The sequence below is a fragment of the Pristis pectinata genome, chromosome 3 (genome assembly GCF_009764475.1).
Source record: "Pristis pectinata isolate sPriPec2 chromosome 3, sPriPec2.1.pri, whole genome shotgun sequence".
Taxonomy (NCBI): domain Eukaryota; kingdom Metazoa; phylum Chordata; class Chondrichthyes; order Rhinopristiformes; family Pristidae; genus Pristis; species Pristis pectinata.
The window spans coordinates 30,759,125-30,783,898 of NC_067407.1; the positions used below are offsets into that span (position 1 = coordinate 30,759,125).

Sequence of the window (24,774 nt, forward strand, 5' to 3'; positions counted from 1 at the left end):
AGCAGCCTTTCTCCAAGACTTGAATGCTCAGTCCAGGTTGATTCTTAGGTGCAAACAGAGCTACAGGGCCATTGAAGCATGTTATATATTATTAAGGGGTTAAACTGTGTTAAAATAACATGTGAAATATGCTTAGAATATGGCTTTCTATGTTGTTATTCCCTTTTAGGAACTAGAGAAGCCTTTCAAACTGGCTCACCATTCATTAAGATCATGGCTGATCTATGACCTAACTCCATATACATGTTTTTGCCCCCTCCCTTGTCATATCCAGGAAGGTATTCCCTAGGCAGGCCCTCTGTGTGTAAAAGTTGCTTTTTAAGACTGAGTGATAACTGTACAATAGTGCACACTCTACACTTAGTGCCCATGCTCATCCAGATAAAAAGTTACTACATTTGGTGTACAGAAATAAGACGCTGTGATTCTGATATTAACTGTAATAACACACCTAAAGCTAATTTACTCCACCAATGAGTGTTCATATTTCTAGGGTTGAAGAGGTAGGATAGGAGGATTAGATGATTTTTACCAACTACGTGGAGTCCCAATGTAAGTTTGAGTGCTGAGTTTGCATTGAGTATTGATTTGAGTCTGCCCTAAGTTCCTTCATAGAGGTACAATGAGAAACAAAGGAAAAGTTTGAGAGGTCAAGTTCATTTTGTGCAAGAGTGAAATAGTAACTATGATTTTCTTCACTTTTAACTTCTATCAGTTGAAGTCTGTCCTTACAGGAATCAATTGTATTCAATCAAATGCCAGCGTTGTTCAGGATGGAAAACATTAAATTGTTCTAAGTACTGTGAACTTTGTTTAAATTTGAGTTTTTCTCCTTTTAATTTATTTTAGTTCTGCTAGATTGGTTTTTCAAGTTTTACTTCCAATTCTGCATGCCATCTTCTGATTTTAAAATAATAGTTGTGGCCAATCCAGTACAAATCATGTACAGGCTGATGAGAGGTGGAGAAAAGGCTGATATTTGTCTTTCCTCAATAGGTTTGTTGAGTTTCTTGTGCTGCCCCTCAATATTGCCAAAATGTAATGTGTACCACCTTGGTAAATACTGAGGTCACACTGGTAAATTACTTGTACTGTTCATCCAGCAGAAAACATAACACACAGAAGTGAAATAATTTGAATTTAAATTTATGCTTTTCGAGAGAGCATCTTTCTTTCTGTTTACCTTTTCTTTAAAAAAACAGAAATGCTAAACTTTCTTTAACCTAGCTTCATGGCAGCAGTCAGGCAAATAATATCTTAATTTTTGTTTTAAAGATCTGTGCTATAAAAGTCATCATATGTATTTTTAAAAATATATAATTAATTTTAAAGAAAGATGCTGGGCAATTTAATTGCTGTTTATCTTTTTTAAATAGACCCTTTTGCACTAAAGAGAAATATTGCTCGAAGTTTGAACAGCCAGATGGTGTTTGAGTATATTCTGGAGCGATTTAGGACTGCGTATAAATACTTTGCTTCTCCTCAAATAAAAGACGGGATCAAGGTAAAACCAGATGCAAGGAAAAAAGGGAAAGTTTACAATAAAAAGATTGCAAAGCCTGAAGAACATCCAGGGAATTGTCGTCTGCCACAAAAGGGAACTGCAGTAGAGAGAGATATGAAAGAACTTTCCACCAATGGAGAAATAAATAGAACGAGTAACTGTGGAACACTGTTATTTGCTAACACAGGTGTTGAGTCTACTGAAGATGTTAAAAGAGAGTTTGAACATTTAGAATTGAAGCATGTTTCATCTCCCACTGGCGGAATTGCAGTGACTTTGCTAAAATCTGATTTGGGAAATCAAGAGACTGGCAACTGTACCAGAGATTCCAATGAAAGATTGCTCAGTTGCAATTCAGTGGAGCATTCCAGTAGAACTCTGAAGTTGTCTGATTGTTCAAAGCAGGCAGAGCCAAAAGAAACAGGACTTGTGTCCAACAGTATGGAAAATGTGATGCCACCAGCCAGTTTGCAATCACTAAGACATAAAGATAGTTGCAAACTAGAAGTACACTGCTCTGAAGGAACAAATTGCACTGCCAGTTGCATTTCAACTACCTCACAGACTTGCACAACAGAAACTGAAGCTCCTAGCTGCACTGTTATTGATGACACGGACAATGCATCAGAAACAGGGGAACTACATTATGTCTTTGAGAAAAGCATTCTAACAAATGGAAAGGCAAGTTATTCTTTAGATTTGCATGAATGTGTGATAGTGGATATTTTTAAAAGTACTGTCCTTGAATCATCCACATATCTAGAAGCAGTAATATCCTAATTTTAGTAATTCATTGCACCTTCTAGGATAACATTCTGTTACTGGTTTACTTAGGAGAATTGGCAAAAATATGCCACTGCATTTATAATATTTGTCAATTTATAGTTTCTCTTTTGGTCTTTCTCTTCTTTTCTCTTTTTTGCCTGATTTTTCTGTTTTGCTATTTCTCTTTTTCTCTTTTGATCTTGCATGCTGACTATCATTTTCCAGAAAAGTAAAAAAAAATCGTAGATGCTGGAAATCTGAAATAACACAGAAACTGCTGGAGATACTCAACACATTGGACAGCATCTGTGGAGAGGGAAACAAGAGTAAACTTTTCAGTGCAATGACCCTTTATCCAAATTAAGCTATGGGCAATCTTATCCTTGGTTTTTGAGAAATATACTGTGTCCATTCACTAACAGCCTTGTTTTTTTTCTTTTGCAGACTGAGCCATTCCTTAACATCCTTATTTGTTTCCTCACAGACTGAGATACTCTTTGAATGGGACCTTTGTGACAATGGTCTTTCACAAAAATTGTTTGCTTCAGCAGCATATTCTTTGTATGTTTCCATCCCACCTTTGTTCTCTCCATCCCTTTATTCGGTGTTCTGGGCCTACTTTGTTTGCTGCAAGTACCACATAATTACCTTCATTGATAAATTTAGTGTACTTGTTCTGGGCCAGGGTATCTGTCTACTTCCAGCATAATACAACTGACTAAATTGATGCCCTGCCCTTCACGGTGTGCAAATTTTAAAAGTTATTCTGTTTTAGTAGCAAAGCAGAAAATGCAAGAAAAACTCAGCAGATCAGGCATCATCTGTAGAAAGAGAAGCAGAGTTAATGTTTTGGGTTGAAGACCCTTCAACAGAACTGCTGCATCAGCAGATTCTTTGCAGTTAGCATTGTTCTTTGTCTTAACCAACCATCATGCTTTATCTTAATGTTAAACAACCTTTGCAACACTGTTCTATTCCATCAAAGATATTGAGGCACTAAGCCCCATCAGAAATAGTCTAAAATCTGTTTATATATTGAAAACATATCTCCATATGGTTAAGCTACTTCTTACAAGTGGAAAAAAAACTCTTGGTAGGTTTTCAAACGAACCTGTAGTTCCAATTCCCTCCAATCATGTCACCATTTGCAATCAGTTTTGATGTGATGTTTCTGAATTTGGACTGGTTCGTGCTGGATCTGCCATCACCCAGAGCATTGCCTATAGTCCCCACCTGCCAGCACTCAACTGGTCCAGATAGAGTGACCTGATTTACCTGCTGACAGTCCTTGACAACAGGCAAACGAGGGATGGAAAGCCGGCTTGAGTCAAAGCCTCTAATTGATTTGAACTGTTTTTAAATGTCTGACATTCAGGAACATTTTTAGACATGTTACATTGATGTAAGCACTTTTTCAACTTCTGGAAAATAAAAAATAAAATTAATTAAAAACAAATTAAAACACTAAGAAATAATTAAAAACATTAAATTATAGAAACCATTTGCTGCCAGCATAGCATCCCCATTGTAATGAGTGTAGTCTCCAATTCCACACCTAGTCTGGCCTTTCGTGGAAATGGAGAAATAATTTTCTCAGCATACTATAGTGACAGATGCAGTGCCACCTAAATGGCTGAAAACCAGCAGTTACAAAGGGAACTACTGACAAATAAAGGAAAATTCTTCCCTATCCCTCAGCTTTGATGCTTAATTATTCTGAATAAAATGAAAATACTGACAAACAGAACCTGTGGATTGAAGTATATATTGAAGGTTGGCCTTCAAAGGTCTACACTAGTAACAGTTTTCACTTGGGAGCTTAGATAGGTTAAGCTTTAATTAAAATTCTGTAATTCTAAGAAATGCATTGTAAACAGATGTATTGAAATATAAAGCTCCTGGAGAAGTAGCAGGGTACGTCTGGAACTGGAGGGGAGAAGTGTACACACTTTGCAAGTTTTGGATAGAGCTTTGAATAGAAATTCCCTTTGTTCTACCCTTCACCCACCTCCACCTTCCCTGGTACCTGACTAACTTGTTTCTCTCCATCTCCATCTGATGAAGTGTCCCAGACCTGAAATGTTAACTGTTTCTGTTGTGCAGATGCTGCCTGACCTGCTGAGCTTTTCCAGCATTTTCCGTTCTTAGTCAAGATTTCCAGCTTCTGCAATTTTTTTTCATTTTTATTTGATGAACACACTGTGGTTGTAGGATTGAAGTGGCTGCTTTGGGTAGGTGAGCAGTGCAGTCATACTTTGAACAATTGACATAAATGGCAAAATTCATACTAAGAAGTCTCTCAAGGAAAAGGAAATAAAAACACTACCCATTGACAGCGGGAGAAGAGGAAAGCAAAGCAAGTTTTGAGAAAATTGCCTGTGTCAAACCTGTTTCTGGATTGGTATTTATTTTGGTATTGGTGCAATGAAGCATCAATAGATGAGTTTGAATTTACAGGATGTTTGCAAAGGGGCCTGTGGTAGGGAGGCCCAATACTTCATCCTCCTCATTTCAAAGATTTCCAGTAAGGAGAAAAGCTGAAAAATTTAGGAAAGTCAATGTACTAACTCTAAGATCTGGACATTGTTATGGATGAAATTCAGCCTGGTTTTGTGAATTATTATTTCAATTTCATGTTTATGTTTAAAATTATTATGTGAAAGTATATGGTGAGCTGGTTGAGGAAACAATAGTGTCACTGAAAGAAATCACAATATATTTATTTTGTAGTAGTTGATGTTATCTAGTAAAACTGGGGGCCAAGGTGTGAGTGAAGAGTAATATAACTAATTTGGATCAATTTTTGTGTGATTTTCTTTTCATTTGTTTATATGCAGATTCATATGATATAAACATTGGACTGAACCTTTGACAACCTGGGTATTTTGAATTCTTAGTAAAGCTGATCAAAGTACATTTTCTGATGGATGATAGATGAGAAATGAGGGCAGGAATTTTTATCAAAGTATTTCTGTCAGTTTTAGAATTAAGTATTGACCCACAAAATGAAGATTACTGTATGGAGCTGCTGCACAATACATTAAACCAAATTATTTGCAAATTCTGTGCAGTGAATAGAACTTGCAAACTTTCATAAGGGAGCAATACCTAATGTAAAGTGCACTATGATGATGACTGTAATAGATCATTATATCATTGAAGTGCTCAGGGCAGAAGTTGTTCCAGTGGATCTGGATTAGAGGCAGTGCAGTGTAGGATTTGGTAGTGCATGGCTGGTGGTAACTGTCTATCCAGTGGATTGTAACAGCCATATAGAATGCAGTGGCAGTTCAGCATATACTGTAGAGGGACAGTCATTGGTGATTGGGAATAATGAAGTTTCAGCTTATTGCAATGTGTAAGTAATATGGAAGATTTACCAGGGTAAGCTTATTTTTTTAGATGATACTTCAAGTTAGTAAATGTTTTGTATCATATTCAGCCTCCCACGATTGTGTGCAGCATCTGCAAACGAGATGGACATTCAAAGAACGATTGCCCAGAGGACTTCAAGAAGATTGATTTGATGCCTTTGCCACCTATGATAAATAAGTTTAAGCAAATTCTTGATCTAGTCTGCACAAAATGTTATGGTAGGTTCAGTGTCATCATATAATTACTAAAGTAATTGGATTAAGTAATGTTTTGCACTTATAGAAAAGGGTATACCATCGTCAAAATTGGAAAATATTGAATCAGTGATATTGTATTACTTTATGGATCTCACATGTGTCCGAAGTAAATGATTCATATGTTGCTATAAAATTGTATATCATGTTAATTTCATGTGGATGAAACAAACCCATATTCAGTGCAGTAATCTTCATTAAAGGAATTAAAAGTGTGATACTGCAATGTTTTGAATTGTCTCTGTGCAAAAGTGTGTTATACAATATTATTTCCTGTACTTAAGTTTACTCTGCCTTTATTGCTGATTATAAAAATGTATAATACAAAGGCTGAAATTATGAGATTATCTACCACTCATTAAGGTATTCCATTCAATGCACAGAAATTGAGATTTTATATTGTCTGTTCCTAATTAATTGAGATGCAGTTATTGCTCTATTGTATGAGTATAGGGAACATTAATTCCTCTGATTTTAATTAATAGCTGGTTGGAGTAATTCTTCCTCATTTGTGTTTTCTCCATAAATCATGCCTTTTCAGGGGGTATGAGGAAAATTGGGGATAAACTGTTTTTTTAAGATTTAATCTCACTAGATATGATGCTTTCCTGCCCATGCTTCCTGTTTTATGTTCTTTGTGGGGGGGGTTTTTAAAAGATTTTTTCACCTTCTTTACTGGATGCATTGTAAATTCTTTTCTGTCAGAAATTATAAATTCGGTGTTATCTAAAAGTTATTTTGAAATTGTTTAGGTTACCAGATATCAGTAGAAAACCTACGACAGCAGAATATATTCTATTAAAACTAAAGTTTGGTTAAATTAGAATTTAACTTCCAATCCATCATTAGCTGACAGTAGTATCAAACTGGAACCGGTACAATGTTACTAGAAAAAGAAACCAATGTTATGGTTTGGCTTTCAAAAGAAGATGTGGAATTTATGACTTAGATTGCAAATCTATGTATTTTTATACGTGGATAATAAATAAATGAGAAAGAAATATAAGCTTTCTTTGGAATCCAAAGATAATTAAATGTTTTTAAGCAAATACAACTCATTGTGTAGACATCTGAATTTATTCATTTATTCAAACACAGATAAAACCTGGTGTATAATTAAATTCTAATTTCAGATGAACTGTCACCTCTGGAGGAGCAAAATCGGGAACAAACCCTAGCAAGTTTGGAAAGATTTATTCGGAAAGAATTTGATGGTAAGTTCTAGATTAGGAGTTCATTGTCCTTCTCCTTCTGAGCTCCTCTCATGTTATAAATCTTCCACCAACTCCTTAATGATTTCTCACCCAAACAAAATTGCATGCATGCGTCTGTTCTTTCAATCCACACCGCGCATGCAAGCTAAAACATGGTGATACAGGAAACCATTCAAAACTAGTTGTATTCATCAGAGAATTTCATTATGGTGAGCACAGTAAATTCAATATGAATATTTAAATTTTTTAAATTTTATTTACAGCGTGGTAACAGGCCCTTCCGGCCCAACGAGTCCGCGCCGCCCATTTTAAACCCAAATTAACCTACCCGTACGTCTTTGCAATGTGGGAGGAAACCGGAGCCCCCGGAGGAAACCCACACAGACATGGGAGAATGTACAAACTCCTTACAGACTGTGACGGGAATCGAACCCTGATCTCTGGCGCTGTAATAGCGTCGCACTAACTGCTACGCTACCGTAGTGTAGTGTAGTGTAGAAGTTTAGTGTGAGTTTGAGTCTGGAGTCCAAAAAAGAGGTGGGACTGGATGTCTAGATGAATGAGGAGAGAGGAAAGAAAGGGAATAGGTTGGAGGACAGAAATGAGTGAAAGGGTGAAAGACAGGCATGTACACAAACCTGAGGTGCACCATTGCTAATCTTCTTTGGTGAAGGATCCTTGTTCATGTCAGCTGTGATCAAACTGAATGGTGGAACAGGCTCCAGTACTGCTCCTATTCATATGTTTACTATTCCCAACTATTATAGTCTTGATTTTCTCCCTTCCTTGTCATCAATGTCTCTCCCTCCTCTGCTCCCATTTCTGTTCTCTCCTCCAATTCCTTCTCCTCTAAGTTATATGTTCTACCCTTCCTACCCTTCTTCCTCTCCTTTATTACGCAATTCAGTGGAACTCTTTCCTCTTTCTCTTTACCATTCTATTCCTTTGCAATATTGTTAGACAACTCCAGGATCACTAATGTTTATCCATAAACTTGCTTGAATGCAGACAAGGCCAGACTGTGTTTATTTGGTTCATCCAAGAACGGATTTGGATTTCGGGATAGCGACTTGGACATATGCATGACTTTGGAAGGCCATGAGACTGCAGAGGTGAGATCTGTTCAGGATGGAAAAGCACATTTGTGAAAATGGAAGGAGGTGACCAAGTTAGAACAGGTCTTTATAAGAGAATCTAAGGGGAAAGGGGGAGCACAGTGTGCCAGTTATACATCACTAGAGAACTATTCAAAAAATTTTCCTTCTTGCCATTTCGGTCCTACAGGTAAACTTTCAATTTAATATCATTATACAACATATATCTGAACATTTACTATACTTGTAACATCTTAGGAAGCGAATTTTTTCTTCACCCATCACAGACATCCATATAGTGAAAATATGAATTACATTGACAAAAACATTGAAATAGTTACACACACACTTAGTCATACAGCATGGAAACAGGCCTGTCGGCCCAACTTGTCCATACCAAACAAGCTAGTCCCATTTGCCTGCATATCCCTTTAAACCTTTCCTATCCAAGTCCCTGTCTAAGTGTCTTTTAAACATTGTAATTGCACCTGCCTCTACCACTTCCTCTGGCTGCTCATTCCATATATCAACCACCCTCTGTGTGGAAAACAGTTGCTCCTTGGGTCCTTTTTAAATCTTTCCTCTCTCACTTTAAACCTCTGACCTCATGGAAAAAGACTGTGACCATTCACCTCTACATACCTCACCATATAAGATCACCCCTTGGCCTCCTATGCTCCAGGGGAAAAAGTCCCAGCCTATCCAGACTGTCCTTATAACTCAAACCCTCCAGTAACATCCTTGTAAATCTTTTCTGCACTCTTTTCAGCTTAATGACATCCTTCCTATAGCTGGGTGATCAGAAGTGCACACAACACTCCGTGTGGTCTCACCAACAACTTGTACAGTTGAAACATGACATCCCAACTCCTGTACTCAATGTCCTGACCGATGAAGGCAAACCTTCTTCATCAAATGTCTACCTGTGTCGCCACTTTCAGGGAACTATGTACCTGTACCCCTTGGTCTCTTTGTTTTACAGCACTCTCCAGAGCCCTACCATTTACTGTGTAAATCCTGGCCTGGTTTAACTTACCAAAGTGCAACACGTTATGCTTATCCAAGTTAAATCTATTTTACTGATATAATTGACTCACCTATAACTGATCTTCAAATTTTAGTTTCTTTCTTTACAATATTTTTAGTGAATCCATGAAAAAAAATACAGCGTACATGCATCAAGAAAAAGAATAAAAATACTACTGAATACGTTGTATTAAATCGTACTTAGATTACAATACTCTAAATTAATATTCACAGAGTAGTTAGTTAGTAAAGGAAGAAAAAATTGAAATATTTTATTTAAAAAAAAACCTACTCGCACTACCAAAACCCGAAGCTGTTAGATGGAAAAAACAATAAGGAAAAACTTTTAAAAATGTAACCGTGTCAGCCAATATCTGCATTTTAGTCCCCAAATTAGAGATTTTGAAAATAATTCAAAAAAGGTCCCCACAGGGTTTGAAAGTTTAGGTTAGGTTCAAAAACTGAACAGTGAATCTTCTCTAGATTCAAGTATGACATAACATCCCATAACCATTGAGCATGAATAGGCGGAGTAACTTTTAGTTTAAATTTTAGTTTAAAGCATTAATATGTGTTTACTTCATCGTGCATTGGTTCAGTTGCCGCATGCAGGGAAGTCCAAGGGATGGAAACTATGGAATTTGAACATTAAGTACAGAGTTCAAATTCAACATATGTAACTCCCTTTAGCTAAATCTAAAGGGTCCCTGTATGCATCTTGACATCTTCTGAAGGGTCCACTGAGGCACTGGTTATTCCCTGCCTCTTCATAAACAGCAACCAAAATTGTCCCAAAATTATCTCACTCTCACTTATCTCTTGCCTTTCGCTCAGCATGCCCAGAGGAGGCTAATCTTGCCAATCTCATCCAACTCTCTCCACTCAGTGATGAGCCTGTGGACTCTGCTGGTAGCTCAGCTGTTACATTGTTCTTTACCATACGTTTGCCTATTGTGAATGATTGTGTTGAATCATCGCCTACATGGAAACTTGGCTAACAGATGTCGATACCATTTCCCAAGTAATCCATCTGCGCCTGGCTAGACCTTCCACAGTAGCCCAACGAACACAATCGGGTATTAAGCAAGCTGTGTGCATGGGATCTCAATATAATTTTGGAACGTAGTGCACAGATTTTGTGATCTAAAACTCGCTTGATTTCTTACAGAAACTCAATTGTAAAGAAATAATAGAAGGTCTGGCAAAAGTTCTTAAAAAGCATCCAGGTAAGTGAGTTGTTTCAGATAAGAGTATTAAACTTTGAGCAAACAATCAATATAATCTTTAGTTATGACATTTCATTTGCATGTTTATATTTGTCTGGATCATTTCAGCTTTTGATTTATTATTGATAAACATATATTGATCATTATATAAGATTGGGGCAGACCTTCTACCAAGATCCTTTGGGATTCTCCGGCAGATAAGCCTGCTCCAGACTGTAGTGCTGCACTGGTGAACTCCTCATGGAGTCCAGTGATGCAGAACCACTCCTCGTAGATTTCACAGATGTCAGGTTGGAAAATCTGCCTGTTGAGCTTGCACCAGGTTGCACTGGGTACAATTCAGCAGACCCGACTAAAATGAATGGGAGAAATGAGCTGCTGGAAGAAAGTTAAGTTAGGCTTTTTATTGGATTTAGTTGAGTTAATTGAATTGTTTCTATTTCTTTTAAGTTGTGTGTGTTTTTCTACCATCTTAAACTTATAATTTTTTTCCAGAATGATTTTCATTTTGTTAAAATTGTCTTTATTTTTAACAGGTTCTGAGTGAATTTGAACATTTGTGGATATGAAAGACATTCATATTCTTTGAATGAGAGTGACAGCTTTGATAGTCAGTGAGCCTGTGTAGCAAGGCCTCAATGGCTATCAAAGCCATCCAGTTTGTGCAGTTGGTTGCTTATACTGACTCCTTTATTGAACCATGCTGAGCTGATGTGTTAGAAGCCAGGCTCCCAGTGGAAGATTCTGCATGGGACTATGCTGGAAGAAATAACTTGGCCAGGGGCAGGTGGCCAGTGATCTTTGGTTTTTGGAAGTCTGTCCCAAAGTGTAATTTAATTAGATCGATCTTCATTAGTTAAATTAGAACAGGATTTTGCCAATTTCTTGTTCAGAAATTACATACTATACCTATTTTGATAGGTTTGAGAAACATTTTGCCCATAACAACAGCCAAAGTGCCTATTGTAAAATTTGAACATCGACAAAGTGGGTTGGAGGGAGATATCAGCTTGTACAACACTTTGGTAAGGAATTTTAGATATTTTTCCTACACATATACTTGAATCCATTCTAATTTGAACATTGATTTGTTTAATATTTTGATAATTAAACATGATTACAAGGATGTTTAGTATATTTGAGTTTATCTAACATTTTACTCAGGAATGATAGTGATAACTCTGCTTTCTGCAGGCACAACATAACACAAGGATGTTGGCTACATATGCTGCCATAGATCCTAGAGTAAAATATTTGGGATACACTATGAAGGTGTTTGCCAAGGTAAATTTACAATTTAGAAGTTTACAATTTACAGTTTATGTCTTTGTGATAGATTAATCCTATTACATTTTATACATGCATTGGCTTACTCGTTTTAAGGTTTTGTGTTTGTATTCAAATTAGAACAAAAAATAGAAAAATGATTAGTTGCACATGAGGGCTTTTCTAATCTGAGCTGTAGCATTGCACCCAGACTTGCACCTATAGTTCAAACTGAGAACTAATATTGACTGTTTCTGAGGAAAGTTCTCAATGGAAGTGTAGGACTGTCAAAGGGATAAACGAAGTACAGTAATGCTCTGCTAATCTGGCATGCTCGGGATTTGGTGTGCCAGACTAGCAGACTTTCTAGATCAACAAATGTTATTTTGTTAAGACTCCAACAGACTTTAGTTCACTTTCTTGGAAAGACGTCACACAGTAACATCTCAGCGAACTTGGTAAGTTTAAAGAAAGTGCAAGGAATCGGACCAGGTGAGTTTCAAGGAAGGACAGCCAACACGACCAGGTGAGTTTAAAGGGAATGCAGGAACTGGGGCTCAGGACATTGAACAGGAGCACTGGAACCAGGGAACTCCAGAGTGCAGGAAATGAGAACCCAGTGAGTGGTTAGGAACAGGAGAATTGGAGTCCCAGTGAGTGGAAAGGAAGTGCAGGAACCAGGAACTTGGTGACGGACAGAAGTAGGTGAACTGGGCCCTGGTATGTTGAAGGGGAGTATGGGAAGTGGGCCCCAGTGAGTGGAAGAGAGCACAAGAACTGTGGCCCAGTTAAGTGGAGCTTGCAAACATCACCTGGTGAGCCAGATGCCAAACCGTCAGGATTTCCAAATGGTAAAAGAGCTGATTATCAGAGTCACTGTTTAAAGAGTAAGGTACACTGTGCCACTAATGTGTCTTCTGTTTTAGTCACTTACACACTGGCAGACACCCAGGACATGTCTTGACATTCAGATACATGACAGGAAGAACATAAAATTAAAGTTTAAAAAAAATTCTATTTTCATCAATGTGATTACCAAAAAAATATTTCAAAGCAGTTTTACAAAAAAACCTGATTTCTAACTTATGTTGAATATTAATGTAATTCTATAATTACTGTAAGTATTTTCTCAATGCTATTAATCCCTTCATGGTATTCATCAATGAAAACCTATTAACTGATAATTGAGATCACAAGCACAGTTCAAATAATATGTATTGAAGTAAAGATTTCCAGCATTCTGAAGTGAGGGAGAGTGGGAGTTTGGGTTACCAGATGTTGATATTTGCTTAACAAATTAAATATCAAAGAAAGAAACAATTTGGCTGTTTGGGGTTATGTCACTCATAGAAACCAGTGGTGATGTGCTTCCTTGTTGTGTCTGACATTAGCAGTTCTCTTTCTTTACAGAACTTTGTTATTTTATCAGTAGTTGTTGGAAAGGCAACCGAGAGAAAGCTACAGACAGCATGGTACATTCACTGTTCTAAGCACAGATGACGTTGTTTTAAGATAAAACCCTGTGCTTAATCCATATTTATGGTGGGAATGTTGTATCTGGGAGCCGGGGGACTTGCACACAGCTGATAGGAATCAAGAACCCAGTGAGTGGAAAGAAGCAGGGGAATGTTCTTATTGATAGGAGTGTCTGTTCTGTGCATCTCAGTGGAATATCCACCATTGGCAACAGAAATAGGAAACTGGAATTGGTCTGAGAAGTCAGTGATGTCAATGTCAGTCTTCTCAGTATTTATTCTAACTGAAAAATTCACTTTTTATAGCGTTGTGATATTGGTGATGCCTCCAGAGGAAGCCTGTCCTCTTATGCCTACGTCCTTATGGTGCTCTACTTTCTACAGCAAAGAAAACCACCAGTTATACCTGTTCTCCAAGAAGTAAGTTTTAATATCCCTGATGTAAGTAAGTTTGAGGGCCTCTCACACTGAAAACCTGTATCAGTATAGATGGTTCATGTATCTGTTGAATGCATATACATTGTAATGCACAATACAGGAAGGTTGTAGTAGCATTAGAAAGAGTGCAGAACAGATTCACCTGAATGTTGCCTGGAATGGAGGGTTTTACTTATAAGAAGAGATTGGATTGGCTGGGTTTATTCCCACTGGGACATAGGAGACTGAGGAGTGACCTTATAGAGCTTTATAAAATTATGAGAAGCATAGATAGGAAGAAGACGCTGAGTATCTACCCTATGGTAGGGGAGTCTGAAACTAGAGGACATTGGTTTAAGGTGAGGGGGAGAAATTTAAAGGAGATCTGAGGGGCAAATCTTTCACATGAGTGCCAGAGGAAGCTGTAGAGGTGGGTATAATTACAACGCTTAAAAGATATTTAGACAGGGACATGGATAGGAAAGGAGTAGAGGAATATGGACCCAATATGGGCAAATGGGATTAGCGTAGATAGGCATCACAGTCGGCATGGATGAGTTGAGCTGAAGGGCCCGTTTCTGTGCTGTGTAATCCTATGACTCTGTGAAAACAAAAGTGTAGGGATTACAGTTTTTTGAAAATGCTTTATTAATTATAGGAAATTATACTTACCTGCATGTTATATACACATGCCAGTTTTAGCAATTCCAGGTACAAGTGGATTGTGACTCTGCTAAGCCATTCCAGTGGCTTTAATTATTTGATTTTTTTTATGTCACTTGGCTTTTTAGGTGTCCAGACTAGTGGTCACAATGTGCAATTTTCTGGGTCACTGGTGAGAAGCCATCACACTCACTGCTTTCCCCTCGGTGAAAACCCAGTACAAAACTCTTGCTTCAGCCAAATTCTTTACAGTCCGTTTTCTATAGTAACCCATATCGTATCGCTTTACATGCTCTTGCTGTAATTCTTTCATTTCATTGACGCTACCCATGAATAAACTAATGGAATATATACCTGCATCTGGTTATTAAAGAACACCATGAAGCATTTTATTATTATTATTACTACTACTACTACTTGAAAAACACTTCAGAAAATGTATGGGAGAATTTACTTAAAATCCGATTTCTGTAAGGTTATTCGTAACCCAGAAGTCTCTGTATTTAGTTGGAAGAAAAATTAGATAAGCAGACTGACAACTTATAGAGATGGGGTGGTGAAAGGTGTTGATAGTGAGGGACCAGTAGGAACTATCAGCATAAACATGGAAACTGTGTTTTCAGAAAATAATGCAGAAGGACAGCATGTAGATGGATTAAATAGGGCTAAATATATAGATTCTTGGGACATCAGAGGTATTAGTGCAATAATGTTATTTCCATATCAGACTGATGTAGCATAGAGCTCTCAGTAATATGATGATCTATGTTGAAATATTTGGGAATTAACAAAGCAAAGTACTGTGAAGGATGTTCTCCTTTCCCTTCCTTCCCTTTTTTTTAATGCTTATTAATCAGGTCCAACAAACTTGGCACAATATTTATCCAGTAATGACCACAATTGGTTGTGTCGTTTATTGGTACTTCAACAGAGAGTTATAAGATATCTTTATTAGTCAAATGTACATCAAAACACACAGTGAAATGCATCTTTTGCACAGTGTTCTGGGTGTTCAGAGTGCCTGCAAGTATCGCCTATCTGAGCTAGACCCATTTGCTTGCATTTGGCCCATATCCTTCTGAATCTTTCCTATCTAAGTACCTAACTAAACATTGTAATTGTTCCTGCCTCAACCACTTCCTTTGGCAGCTTGTTCCATATACCCACCACTCTCTGTGTGGAAAAACTTGCCCCTCAGGTCCCCTTTAAATATTTCCCCTCTCACCTTAAGACTATGTTCTCTAGTTTTAGATTTCCCTACCCTGGGGAAAAAGTGTGACCATTCACCTTATCTATGCCCCTCATGACTTTATAAACTTCTATAAAGTCATCCCTCAGCCTCCTATGCTCCAGGGAAAACAGCCTCATCCCATCCGGTCTCTCCTTATAACTCGAGTCTTCCAGTCCTGGTGACGTCCTTGTGAATCTGTTCTGCACCTTTTCTAGCTTAATGACATCCTTCCTATAGCTTGGCAACCAAAACTGCACACACTACTCCAGGTGCAGTCTCACCAGTGTCTTGTACAGCTGTAACATGACATCCCAACTCTTGTACTCAATGCCTTGATTGATGAATGTGAGTGTGCCAAATGCCACCTTCACCACGCTGCCTACTTTCGGGGAAATATGTACCTGTACCTAGTACCAGCGTAAACTATTTTCTAAACGGGGAACGAATTCAGAAATCTGAAGTGCAAAGGGACTTGGGAGTCCTAGTGCAGGATTCCCTAAAGGTTACCCTGCAGGTTGAGTTGGTAGTAAAGAAGGCAAATGCAATGTTAGCGTTCATTTTGAGAGGACTAGAATATAAAAGCAATGATGTCATGCTGAAGCTTTATAAGGCATTGGTCAGACCACATTTGGAGTATTGTGAGCAGTTTTGGGCCTCATATCGAAGGATGTGCTGGCATTGGAGAGGGCCCAGAGGAAGTTTACAAGAATGACCTTGGGAATGAAAGGGTTAATGAATGAGCGTTTGCTGGCTCTGGGCCTATACTCACTGGAGTTTAGAAGGATGAGGGGGGGATCTCATTGAAACCTACCAAATATTGAAAGGCCTGGATAGAGTGGACATGGAGAGGATGTTTCCAGAGGATGTGGGAGAGTCTAGGACCAGAGGGGCACAGCCTCAGAATAGAAGGACATCCCTTTAGAACAGAGATGAGGAGGAATTTCTTCAGCCAGAGGGTGGTGAATCTGTGGAATTCATTGCCATAGATGAATGTGGAGGCCAAGTCTTTGAGTATATTTAAAGCGGAGGTTGATAGGTTCTTGATTAGTAAGGGTGTCAAAGGTTACAGGGCGAAGGCAGGAGAATGGGGTTGAGAAGGAAAAATAAATCGACCATGATTGAATGGCAGAGCAGATTCGATGGGCTGAATTCTGCTTCTATGTCTTACGGTCTTATGTACCCCTTAGTCTCTCTGTCCTACAGCACTCTCCAGGGCTCTACCATTTACTGTGTAAATCCTGGCCTGGTTTAACTTACCAAAATGCAACATATCATGCTTGTACAGAATGGAAACGGCCTTAAATCTATTTTTGTTTTCTTTCCTCCAGCATGGATCACGTAATACCTTTGACCACTTATCGGAGAAGCATCTCAGCCCCTATAGATGTTGTCAATCTCTGTACTTATTTTCTAACATTTGCCCCTAAAAATTACATACCTGGACTTGCCCACGTGGCTGTGTTTTGCCCCAGATCAAATCAGATGTGCTTTCTTTGATGCCATCTTTTTATTTGTGATTTGCTTTTAAACCGAGTTCTCAAGTGGTGATGGTGGTATTTGCACTCTCTGTGTTTGTCTGGATAACTGTAATACTAGACTATCAGCACAACAAACTCAGTTTCTTGAACTTCGTTTACAAATTTTAGTTGAAGAATGTTGAATTCTGTTAAACACAGGCAAATTTTTTCATGCAAAGTTCTTTTTAGAGCAAGTACTGCCCCAGTGGAATTTCATTTTCCCTGTAATTTGTGCGGCGATTAGTGTATCTGTTCTTAATAGGGAAATGTACCCCATTAGATTTCTCCTCAAACTTGGACTGTTTTAGAGAGATGTCTTCCACTGGCCCTTATTAATACATTAAACTGGTGGATAAAAGTAATTAGGTAGCATTCACTTTGTACAGAATTTTTGTTTAGTGACATCAGCCTCCATTCAGCAAATCTAATGTTAACTGAGTAGCGAACAAATGGGAGAAGTTGCAGACTTCTGTTTTTATATTTGGAATATTACACAGTTATCCATTATCTCTTGAAAGTACATTTTATAGTTACAGGCAATTCTAGTACCTTAATCTGATTAAACTATGTTTTTGTATCCCTAGATCTTTCTGTTCTACAACAGAATCCTCCCATGATATAAATATCCAAGCAGAATATCTTTAGATGAATAATTCCATTATCTGGAACTAGAAAATGATTTGTAAAAGTAATTACATTTTTCATGAGATCTGAGTTTTTTTCCTGGATCTTTATCCCAATATAAGGTTTTCTGATCTTTTGGTTATCTTGATTGAAAACTTTCCACCTGCATTGATACATACTCATTTGTTTCTCGAAAATAAATGTTACAGTTACAGGTAATTCCATCTCCTTAATCTGATTAAATATCTGGTGTTGTGATCATGAAAAAGGAAGAATATTGTCATTTTATCAAATGTAAATGTTCAAAAGTTATTTTGGCAATCCTCCAGAGCAGTTTATATTTCCAACATAATGCACATTTTAGCTGTGTTTGAGAGTTGGAAGCTGTTTTATGTCCACTCTAGTCATAGCTTCTGTTTGTGAAAAATACATATTTTAGCATGCAGTGATGGCAAGCAGTGCTACTATCGTACAAAAGGACAACAAAACAGCAGGCAGATTCGTTGATGGCCATAATTGTTTTGTATCAATATGGGTATATTGGAAGAAATTAATGAATATATGAGATGCCAGACATGTTATCAAGTTTATCATCCAAGCCACTGGGGCTGCCATTGTTGTGTAAGTTTTTGTTCTAAATGGAGCATAAAAGTCAATATTTTTTTAACATATTATAGATTTTTGATGGAAAAGAGGTGCCACAGAGAATGGTAGATGGATGGAACGCCTTCTTCTTTGATGATATTGAAGAACTGGTAATGTTATTTTTGAAACATTTGTTGAGTTTAGCTTAAAGATAATGTAGCTCCATTACTGGAATTTTGTTTTAGATTAATAATGTTTTTACAAGGACAGAGGATAGCCATTTTGCCAAGTTATGTTTCTGAAAAACTAGCAATCTTATCTTTTCCTCATTACCTTTTTATTTTTTATTCACCTGAATTCTGCTTCCAACACTCTGGTAGTACTGGTAACATTTTTCTGTGTACAAAAAATATTGTCTCACCTTTTTAATGGAGTTTAAAGTAGGAAACTGTGAGATCATGCACTTTGGCAAGAAGAATCAAAAGGTGGTTTATTATCTATTCATTCTGTGAATGAATGAAGTTCAGAGGGATCTAGGTGTTCTAGTGCATGAATTACAAAAAGTTAGGAGGCAGGTCCAACAAGCAGTTAAGAAGGCAAAAATTGTCTTCATTGCAAAGAGGCTGAGTTTAAAAATAGGGAGGTTTTGTTACAATTTTGTGTACAAGGTGTTGGTGAGGCCACACCAAGAGGACAGTGCACAGTTTTGGTCCCCTTACCTCAAAAAGGAGGCGGTCCAAAGGAAATTCACCAGGCTTTCTTGGGATAAGAGGGTTGTCCGATAAAGAGAGGCTAAATTCCTTAGAGTTTAGAAGAACGAGGGGTGACCTTATTCAAATATATAAAATGCAATTGGGACTTGACAGGTTAGCTGTTGAGACATAAGAGACTGCGGATGCTGGAATCTGAAGCAAAAAACAAACTGCTGGAGGAACTCAGCAGGTCAGACAGCATCTGTGGAGGGAAGTGGACAGTCAACTTTTGACAGGGTAGATGTTGAGCTATTTTCACTAGTGGGAGAGTTATGAACAAGGGGACATGGCTGCAAGATAAAGGCCAGTCATTTAAAACTGAACTGCAAAGAAATTTCTTTTCCCTGAGGGTAGTGAATCTCGGGAAATTTCTGCCCCAGAGGGCGATGCTGGCTGGATTATTAGAAATATTTAAGATGGAGATAGTTAAATATTTGAAAGATTGAGGAAATGGCTATGGAGAAGTGGCACCAAAGAAGAATTATAGCCAGCATAGATCAGCCATGATCATATTCAGTGACAAGGCAGGTTTGAGGGCCTGGTGGCCTACTCTTATTCCTACTATATTTTGTTCTTTCACTTTTTCTTTTGGAGTACTAAACCAACCACTGGTTTCTAGCTCCATAAATAATTGTTAGGGCATCTTAGTAAAAGAAAATTACTTTCTCGAAAAGCTCTATTAAATGTGATTTTTCAACCTCTAAATTAAGGCTGATTTTAATTACCCAAAATTCTAAGCATTTTGTGACTCTAGAGCCAGGTGGAATAAGCAGTTTCTATTACCTTGTATGTACCTACTTCTGATATTGAAGTAATTTGGTTCAAAATCTCCCAATTCTTTGGAAACATTCTGTTATTGTCTTACCTTGTACAACCTTGACGCACTGTGTAATGAATTGATCTGTATGAACGGTGTGCAAGACAAGTTTTTCACTGTACCTCGGTACATGTGACAACAATAAACCAATTCTAATATTCCAATATCCAAAATGTTGAGCATTTGTGGTTGGAGTTTGTGCCATTTTCTAAGACTTTCCTCAGTATTCAAAGTTGTTTGCCATCAGAAACCAAAGCTTTTCCCACTTTGAGTTAACTGAATCTTTCTGCACTAAAACTGTCAGCACTTCTCCTCCTAGAAATGGATACAAAAGTACCCTTTCCTTTTTGAATTAAAATCTAATTGCTCATTATCAATTAGTGAAAGTCGTGAAAGATCCCCAGATTGGAAAATTGCACTAAATTAATTTGAACCAGGTCTCACTGGTGGAGGGGGGACATGTTACCTGCAGTCATCTAGTACCTGAACTTATCCGGTGCAGATGTGGAAAACCTGTCTCTCAGAATCAAAACACTCAGGACTCCAAAGAAGAGGCCTGAGCAGAGAACCTCAAACAGTATATTAAAGAGGTATATTGTATTAACCTGTAAGAGTCCTTTAACAGGTTTCACAACTGACAAAATCCAGTCCCAGCTTTGCTAACTGTCGAAAATGTCAATGCTTTTATGTTTCTGAATATTTAAAAAGGATCAGAAATTACATTTAAAAAAAATAATTATTTAAATAGAAATTGGATGTTAAAATAACTCCTATATACATAATTAAAATTATAAGACACGACTAAAAAAAATGAAATAAACTTCTGAAATCAATAGAGTTACAGGTCTTAGCCAGGTCTAATCGGTGCAGAATTGGTAGGCTGAATTCCCTAGTGTAAAAGCTGGAATTCTTGGGGAGTCCAGTGTTAGAGCTTATTGAAATATGCATTGACAACTACGGCTGTATAAATTCAGGAAATGTGCAAAAGTCCTGCATTTGATGGCATTTAAACTAACCTCCAGCATCTACCAACAACATCCTTTGGTTAATTGCCTTGTTTTACACCTTAATATTCTATATTTTATTTTCTGTGTTGAATTTCCTTTTAAATATTCTTCTTACTTGGCACAGAAGAAAAGACTGCCAGAACTTGGGAAGAACAAAGAATCAGTGGGTGAACTTTGGTTAGGCCTTTTGCGATTTTACACTGAAGAATTTGATTTCAAGGAATATGTTATCAGCATCAGACAGAAGAAACTTCTAACAACATTTGAAAAGCAATGGACCTCAAAATGCATTGCCATAGAAGGTATTTAACTTTTAATGCTTTTAGTCATTTGATGATTATCTACTTCTGTTGCATTGTCACTAATTACAATGTCAGATATTCATGTAATGCATGGGGACAAAAATCAGTGTGTAGGCTTCAAAGATGGTACTTTAATACAGAACAGCTTTAATTATTATTTATACAGAATATATAAGCAGGCTGGTTTTTGCTTTGTCCTTTTAAATCCCAGCAACTACTTATCAGTGTCATTGTAGACCAGGTTGGAACATCGGCCTGCTGCCCATTCATTACCTTTTTTTTTCCCCATTCATTTCATTATTCTTATTCCTTTCTCCTGAAGGCTCATGACTCTTACTTATGCTGCACTGATCACTTTCTTTTCAGGTTCCTCCATGACCTTGCCATGCCTATCAGCTCTTCTCCTCTAGCCCACAACCCTCCAAAATATCTGTGCTCATCTATTTCTAGATTCTCAGTTTTATTTGTTCTGCTATTGGTTGTTCTTCCTTTAGCTGTTGAGGCCCTAAGCACTAAAATTCCTTACTCAAGTCCCTGCCTATCTGCATAAAACATTTTGCCTCAACTAAGCTTTAGGCCATTTACTCCAATATATGACTTGATGCCAAGTTGGTTTAATAATGGACCTCTGAAGCACCTGGGAATGATTGTCCAAGCTAAAGCTGCTACATTATCTTAATTTTTGTTGGTCTGTTCCATCTGGAAACAGAAACCATCATGAATGGTTACACTTTGAAGTAAATTTATTGGAGTATTTTTTTAATGTTACAAACATGGATTAATGGTAGGATAAAGGAAAGTTTACTTCTAGTTGATTTACCACTTGGGTCATTGTGCAGGTTGAATTCAGATAGTTTTGTTATCCTTTTGCTTACTTTTTTGTTTTTGTTTTCCTTCTGGCGCAATGTGACTTTCATCACTATGTCACAAACCATTGACTATCCAGAAAGAGGGAAAGTTGTCTCATTCTTGGGTCTCTATGCTCTTCGTAAGCCAGCTGATATAAAGTACTTGAAAGCTCTCTGAAGTAATCTGTCTCCCAATCTTCCCATTCCTTGTGGATGAGTGCTTGACCTCTACTCTCAATCTCTGCAGTTAATCAGACCAGCATTGGAAACTTTTCAGAGCAATACATGTACATTTGCTTTCTTCTCTTAGTTGATCAATTTGATGCACAATTGTATTGAAGCTACCTGAAATTCTGTTTCCCAAAGTGTAATCTTCCCTTTTTGGACTTGTATTATAATTAATAAGTTTTTGGTATTTCCTACTAGCTTATAGTTTCCATCTCTTCATTATAGATAAAACTACAATTGTATTTTGCCTATTTCCCTGAGATGTAGGCAGTGTCATATTGTGCATTGCCATCTGAAAGGAATACAAAAAGATGAAACAAAGAAGTCACTATAGAAATGTTAGAATATTCTGAGATCTTGAAATTGAAATCTAAATTCACCATTAAATCTAAGATTGTTATTATTTCTAATAATTCTGTGATGACTGAATGAATGAAGAAAGTTAATGGCAGTTTAAACCCTTAACAAGATTCAGTGATGTCGGACCTTGTTTTCTAGATCCCTTTGACTTGAATCACAATCTTGGTGCTGGAGTCTCAAGGAAAAGTATGTCCTCTTTCAGTTAAGCTTTTCACAAGTTTTTTTTGCATCAGAAAGCATAAATGTAGCTCTAATGCAGATAATTGCTTTTTTCCTTTGCAGTGACCAACTTTATAATGAAAGCTTTTATAAATGGACGCAAATTGTTTGGGACTCCAGTGTATCCACATCCTGGCATGGAAACGGTATGCGCATAATCATCTTACTCTACTTTAAAATAATACTTAATAAGTGTTTTTAATTTCCTAAGTGGTTTTCCAGGAGCCACACCTTGCAGTGCTACAATAACACATTTTATTATGTGCCAAATTAATATTAAGTTGTAACTGTTTCCAACTGTGTTTACCTAAATCGACCCAGAGATGATTTCATTATGAGAAGGCTGAGGTAATCCTGATTTAGAGCTTTAAATATTATGAAAGAGCTTGATTGGCCAGAAGTGGAGCAAATATTTCCAGGAGGAGAAAATTGGACATTACATGAAAGATTGTCCAAAACGAAGGAGGTAACAATGAATTTGCATTTATATGGGAAACCATTCTCCCAGTTTGTCCAGTTCCGTCATGTTTGTTCCGACAATGCTACCTTCATGCTATTACTTCTGATTAGGGGCCATGAATCTCAGTCTGTTACAGTTTATACTAATAAAGACTTCAGACAAAAGAGTTTTCTTTTTACAGAGAATGGTTAGAATATGGAACTTGCCACCACATAGAGTAATTGGGATGCAGAGCCTTTAAAAGCTAAGTATATATATGAGGGTGAAATCAAATATCAAATTGTTTGAAGAGACTTGTTATAAAAACTGACAAGTGCCAGTTGGGCTTAATGATCTGTTTCTATGTTCTATTAATTAATCAGAATTTTTATCCAATACAGTTATCAGAGATGGTACCTATTTTCCAAAATATGTTGTCCATAATGTTTGTAAGGTTTTACTTGGCAATTGAGAGCTGAATTATGATAATCTATTTTGAAATGCCAAATTCCTACAAATAAGTCACAACCAATTTGTATTGTAGTATTATTGTTCTTTCACTGTCCATTTCAGTCTATTGTTCTCAGTTAGCTATCCCAGAGTTAGCAATTGTGGCAAAGATTTTGTGGCTCATGTGATAACAGGCTTCCGGGAGGTGAAAGTTAATCACAGGCATGTAACTTGGACTTTTGGGATCTACAATGTACTGTCAGGGAAACTACATAGATACCAACATTGGATAGAAAAGAATCAAAGTATTGAGAAAGACAAGCTTAATGGAGGGAAATATATAGGAAGGATTAATGCTAGATTATTTGGAGAGGGAACAAAAGGGGTTGAGATGGAGATAGAACTCTCAATGGAAAAGAAAGCTTATCCCAGGTAGGAAGAACATTACAAGAGAGACAGGATCACTGAAGCAGACTGAGGTTCTACAAAGAGAAAAAGGTGACCAAAGAGTACAAGACATTCCAAAATATGATTTAGCATTTGGAGGTAGACTTCAGGAATTGGAAAATCTAAATGGTTGAAAAACATGTAAGATTAGAATGAAAAAATACCGCAAGTGAAAATAGGGGTGAAGTTAGGAAACTTAAAAAAATGGAAAAGTAGAAGCAAAATGTATAGCCTTTGATGCATGTTTAAGTTTGATATGTGAATCTTCTGTTCAAATGTTAGATCATATTGTTCAACCCTTTGAATCATGTGTGAGTTGATCACTGAAAAAATCTAGTTTTCCAGCAATTAACTTTATATCCGTAACAAGTGATCAATAACTTGATACTGTGGTATTTGTTTTTAGGATTACTTTTTTGATTCAAAAATCCTGACTGATGGGGAGTTGGCACCAAATGACAGGTGCTGTCGTATCTGTGGGAAAATTGGACATTACATGAAAGATTGTCCAAAACGAAGGAGGTAACAATGAATTTGCATTTATATGGGAAACCATTCTCCCAGTTTGTTCAGTTCCGTCATGTTTTTTCTGACAGTGCTAACTTCGTGCCATTACTTCTTGCATAACCTTCCTCATCTTTCATTCCTGAGTTGCCTGCATCATGTTTG

General features: G+C 37.3%; 1 protein-coding gene across 6 annotated transcripts in view; it reads left to right on the forward strand.

The window, feature by feature from the left end:
• The window catches only part of LOC127568617 (terminal uridylyltransferase 4-like), a 72,681-nt gene that overhangs the window by 40,352 nt on the left and 7,555 nt on the right, over positions 1-24,774 (forward strand). For 5 of the 6 annotated variants that reach the window (XM_052012581.1, XM_052012580.1, XM_052012583.1 and 2 more), the window contains 13 exons: positions 1,377-2,185; positions 5,712-5,862; positions 7,032-7,112; positions 8,121-8,224; positions 10,401-10,458; positions 11,380-11,483; positions 11,653-11,742; positions 13,506-13,619; positions 18,329-18,406; positions 20,937-21,114; positions 22,689-22,736; positions 22,833-22,915; positions 24,512-24,627. In XM_052012581.1, coding sequence (XP_051868541.1) covers positions 1,377-2,185; positions 5,712-5,862; positions 7,032-7,112; positions 8,121-8,224; positions 10,401-10,458; positions 11,380-11,483; positions 11,653-11,742; positions 13,506-13,619; positions 18,329-18,406; positions 20,937-21,114; positions 22,689-22,736; positions 22,833-22,915; positions 24,512-24,627 — 2,014 coding nt within the window. The remainder of the gene's footprint in view (positions 1-1,376; positions 2,186-5,711; positions 5,863-7,031; positions 7,113-8,120; positions 8,225-10,400; positions 10,459-11,379; positions 11,484-11,652; positions 11,743-13,505; positions 13,620-18,328; positions 18,407-20,936; positions 21,115-22,688; positions 22,737-22,832; positions 22,916-24,511; positions 24,628-24,774) is intronic. The other variant, XM_052012582.1, reaches the window with a different exon arrangement.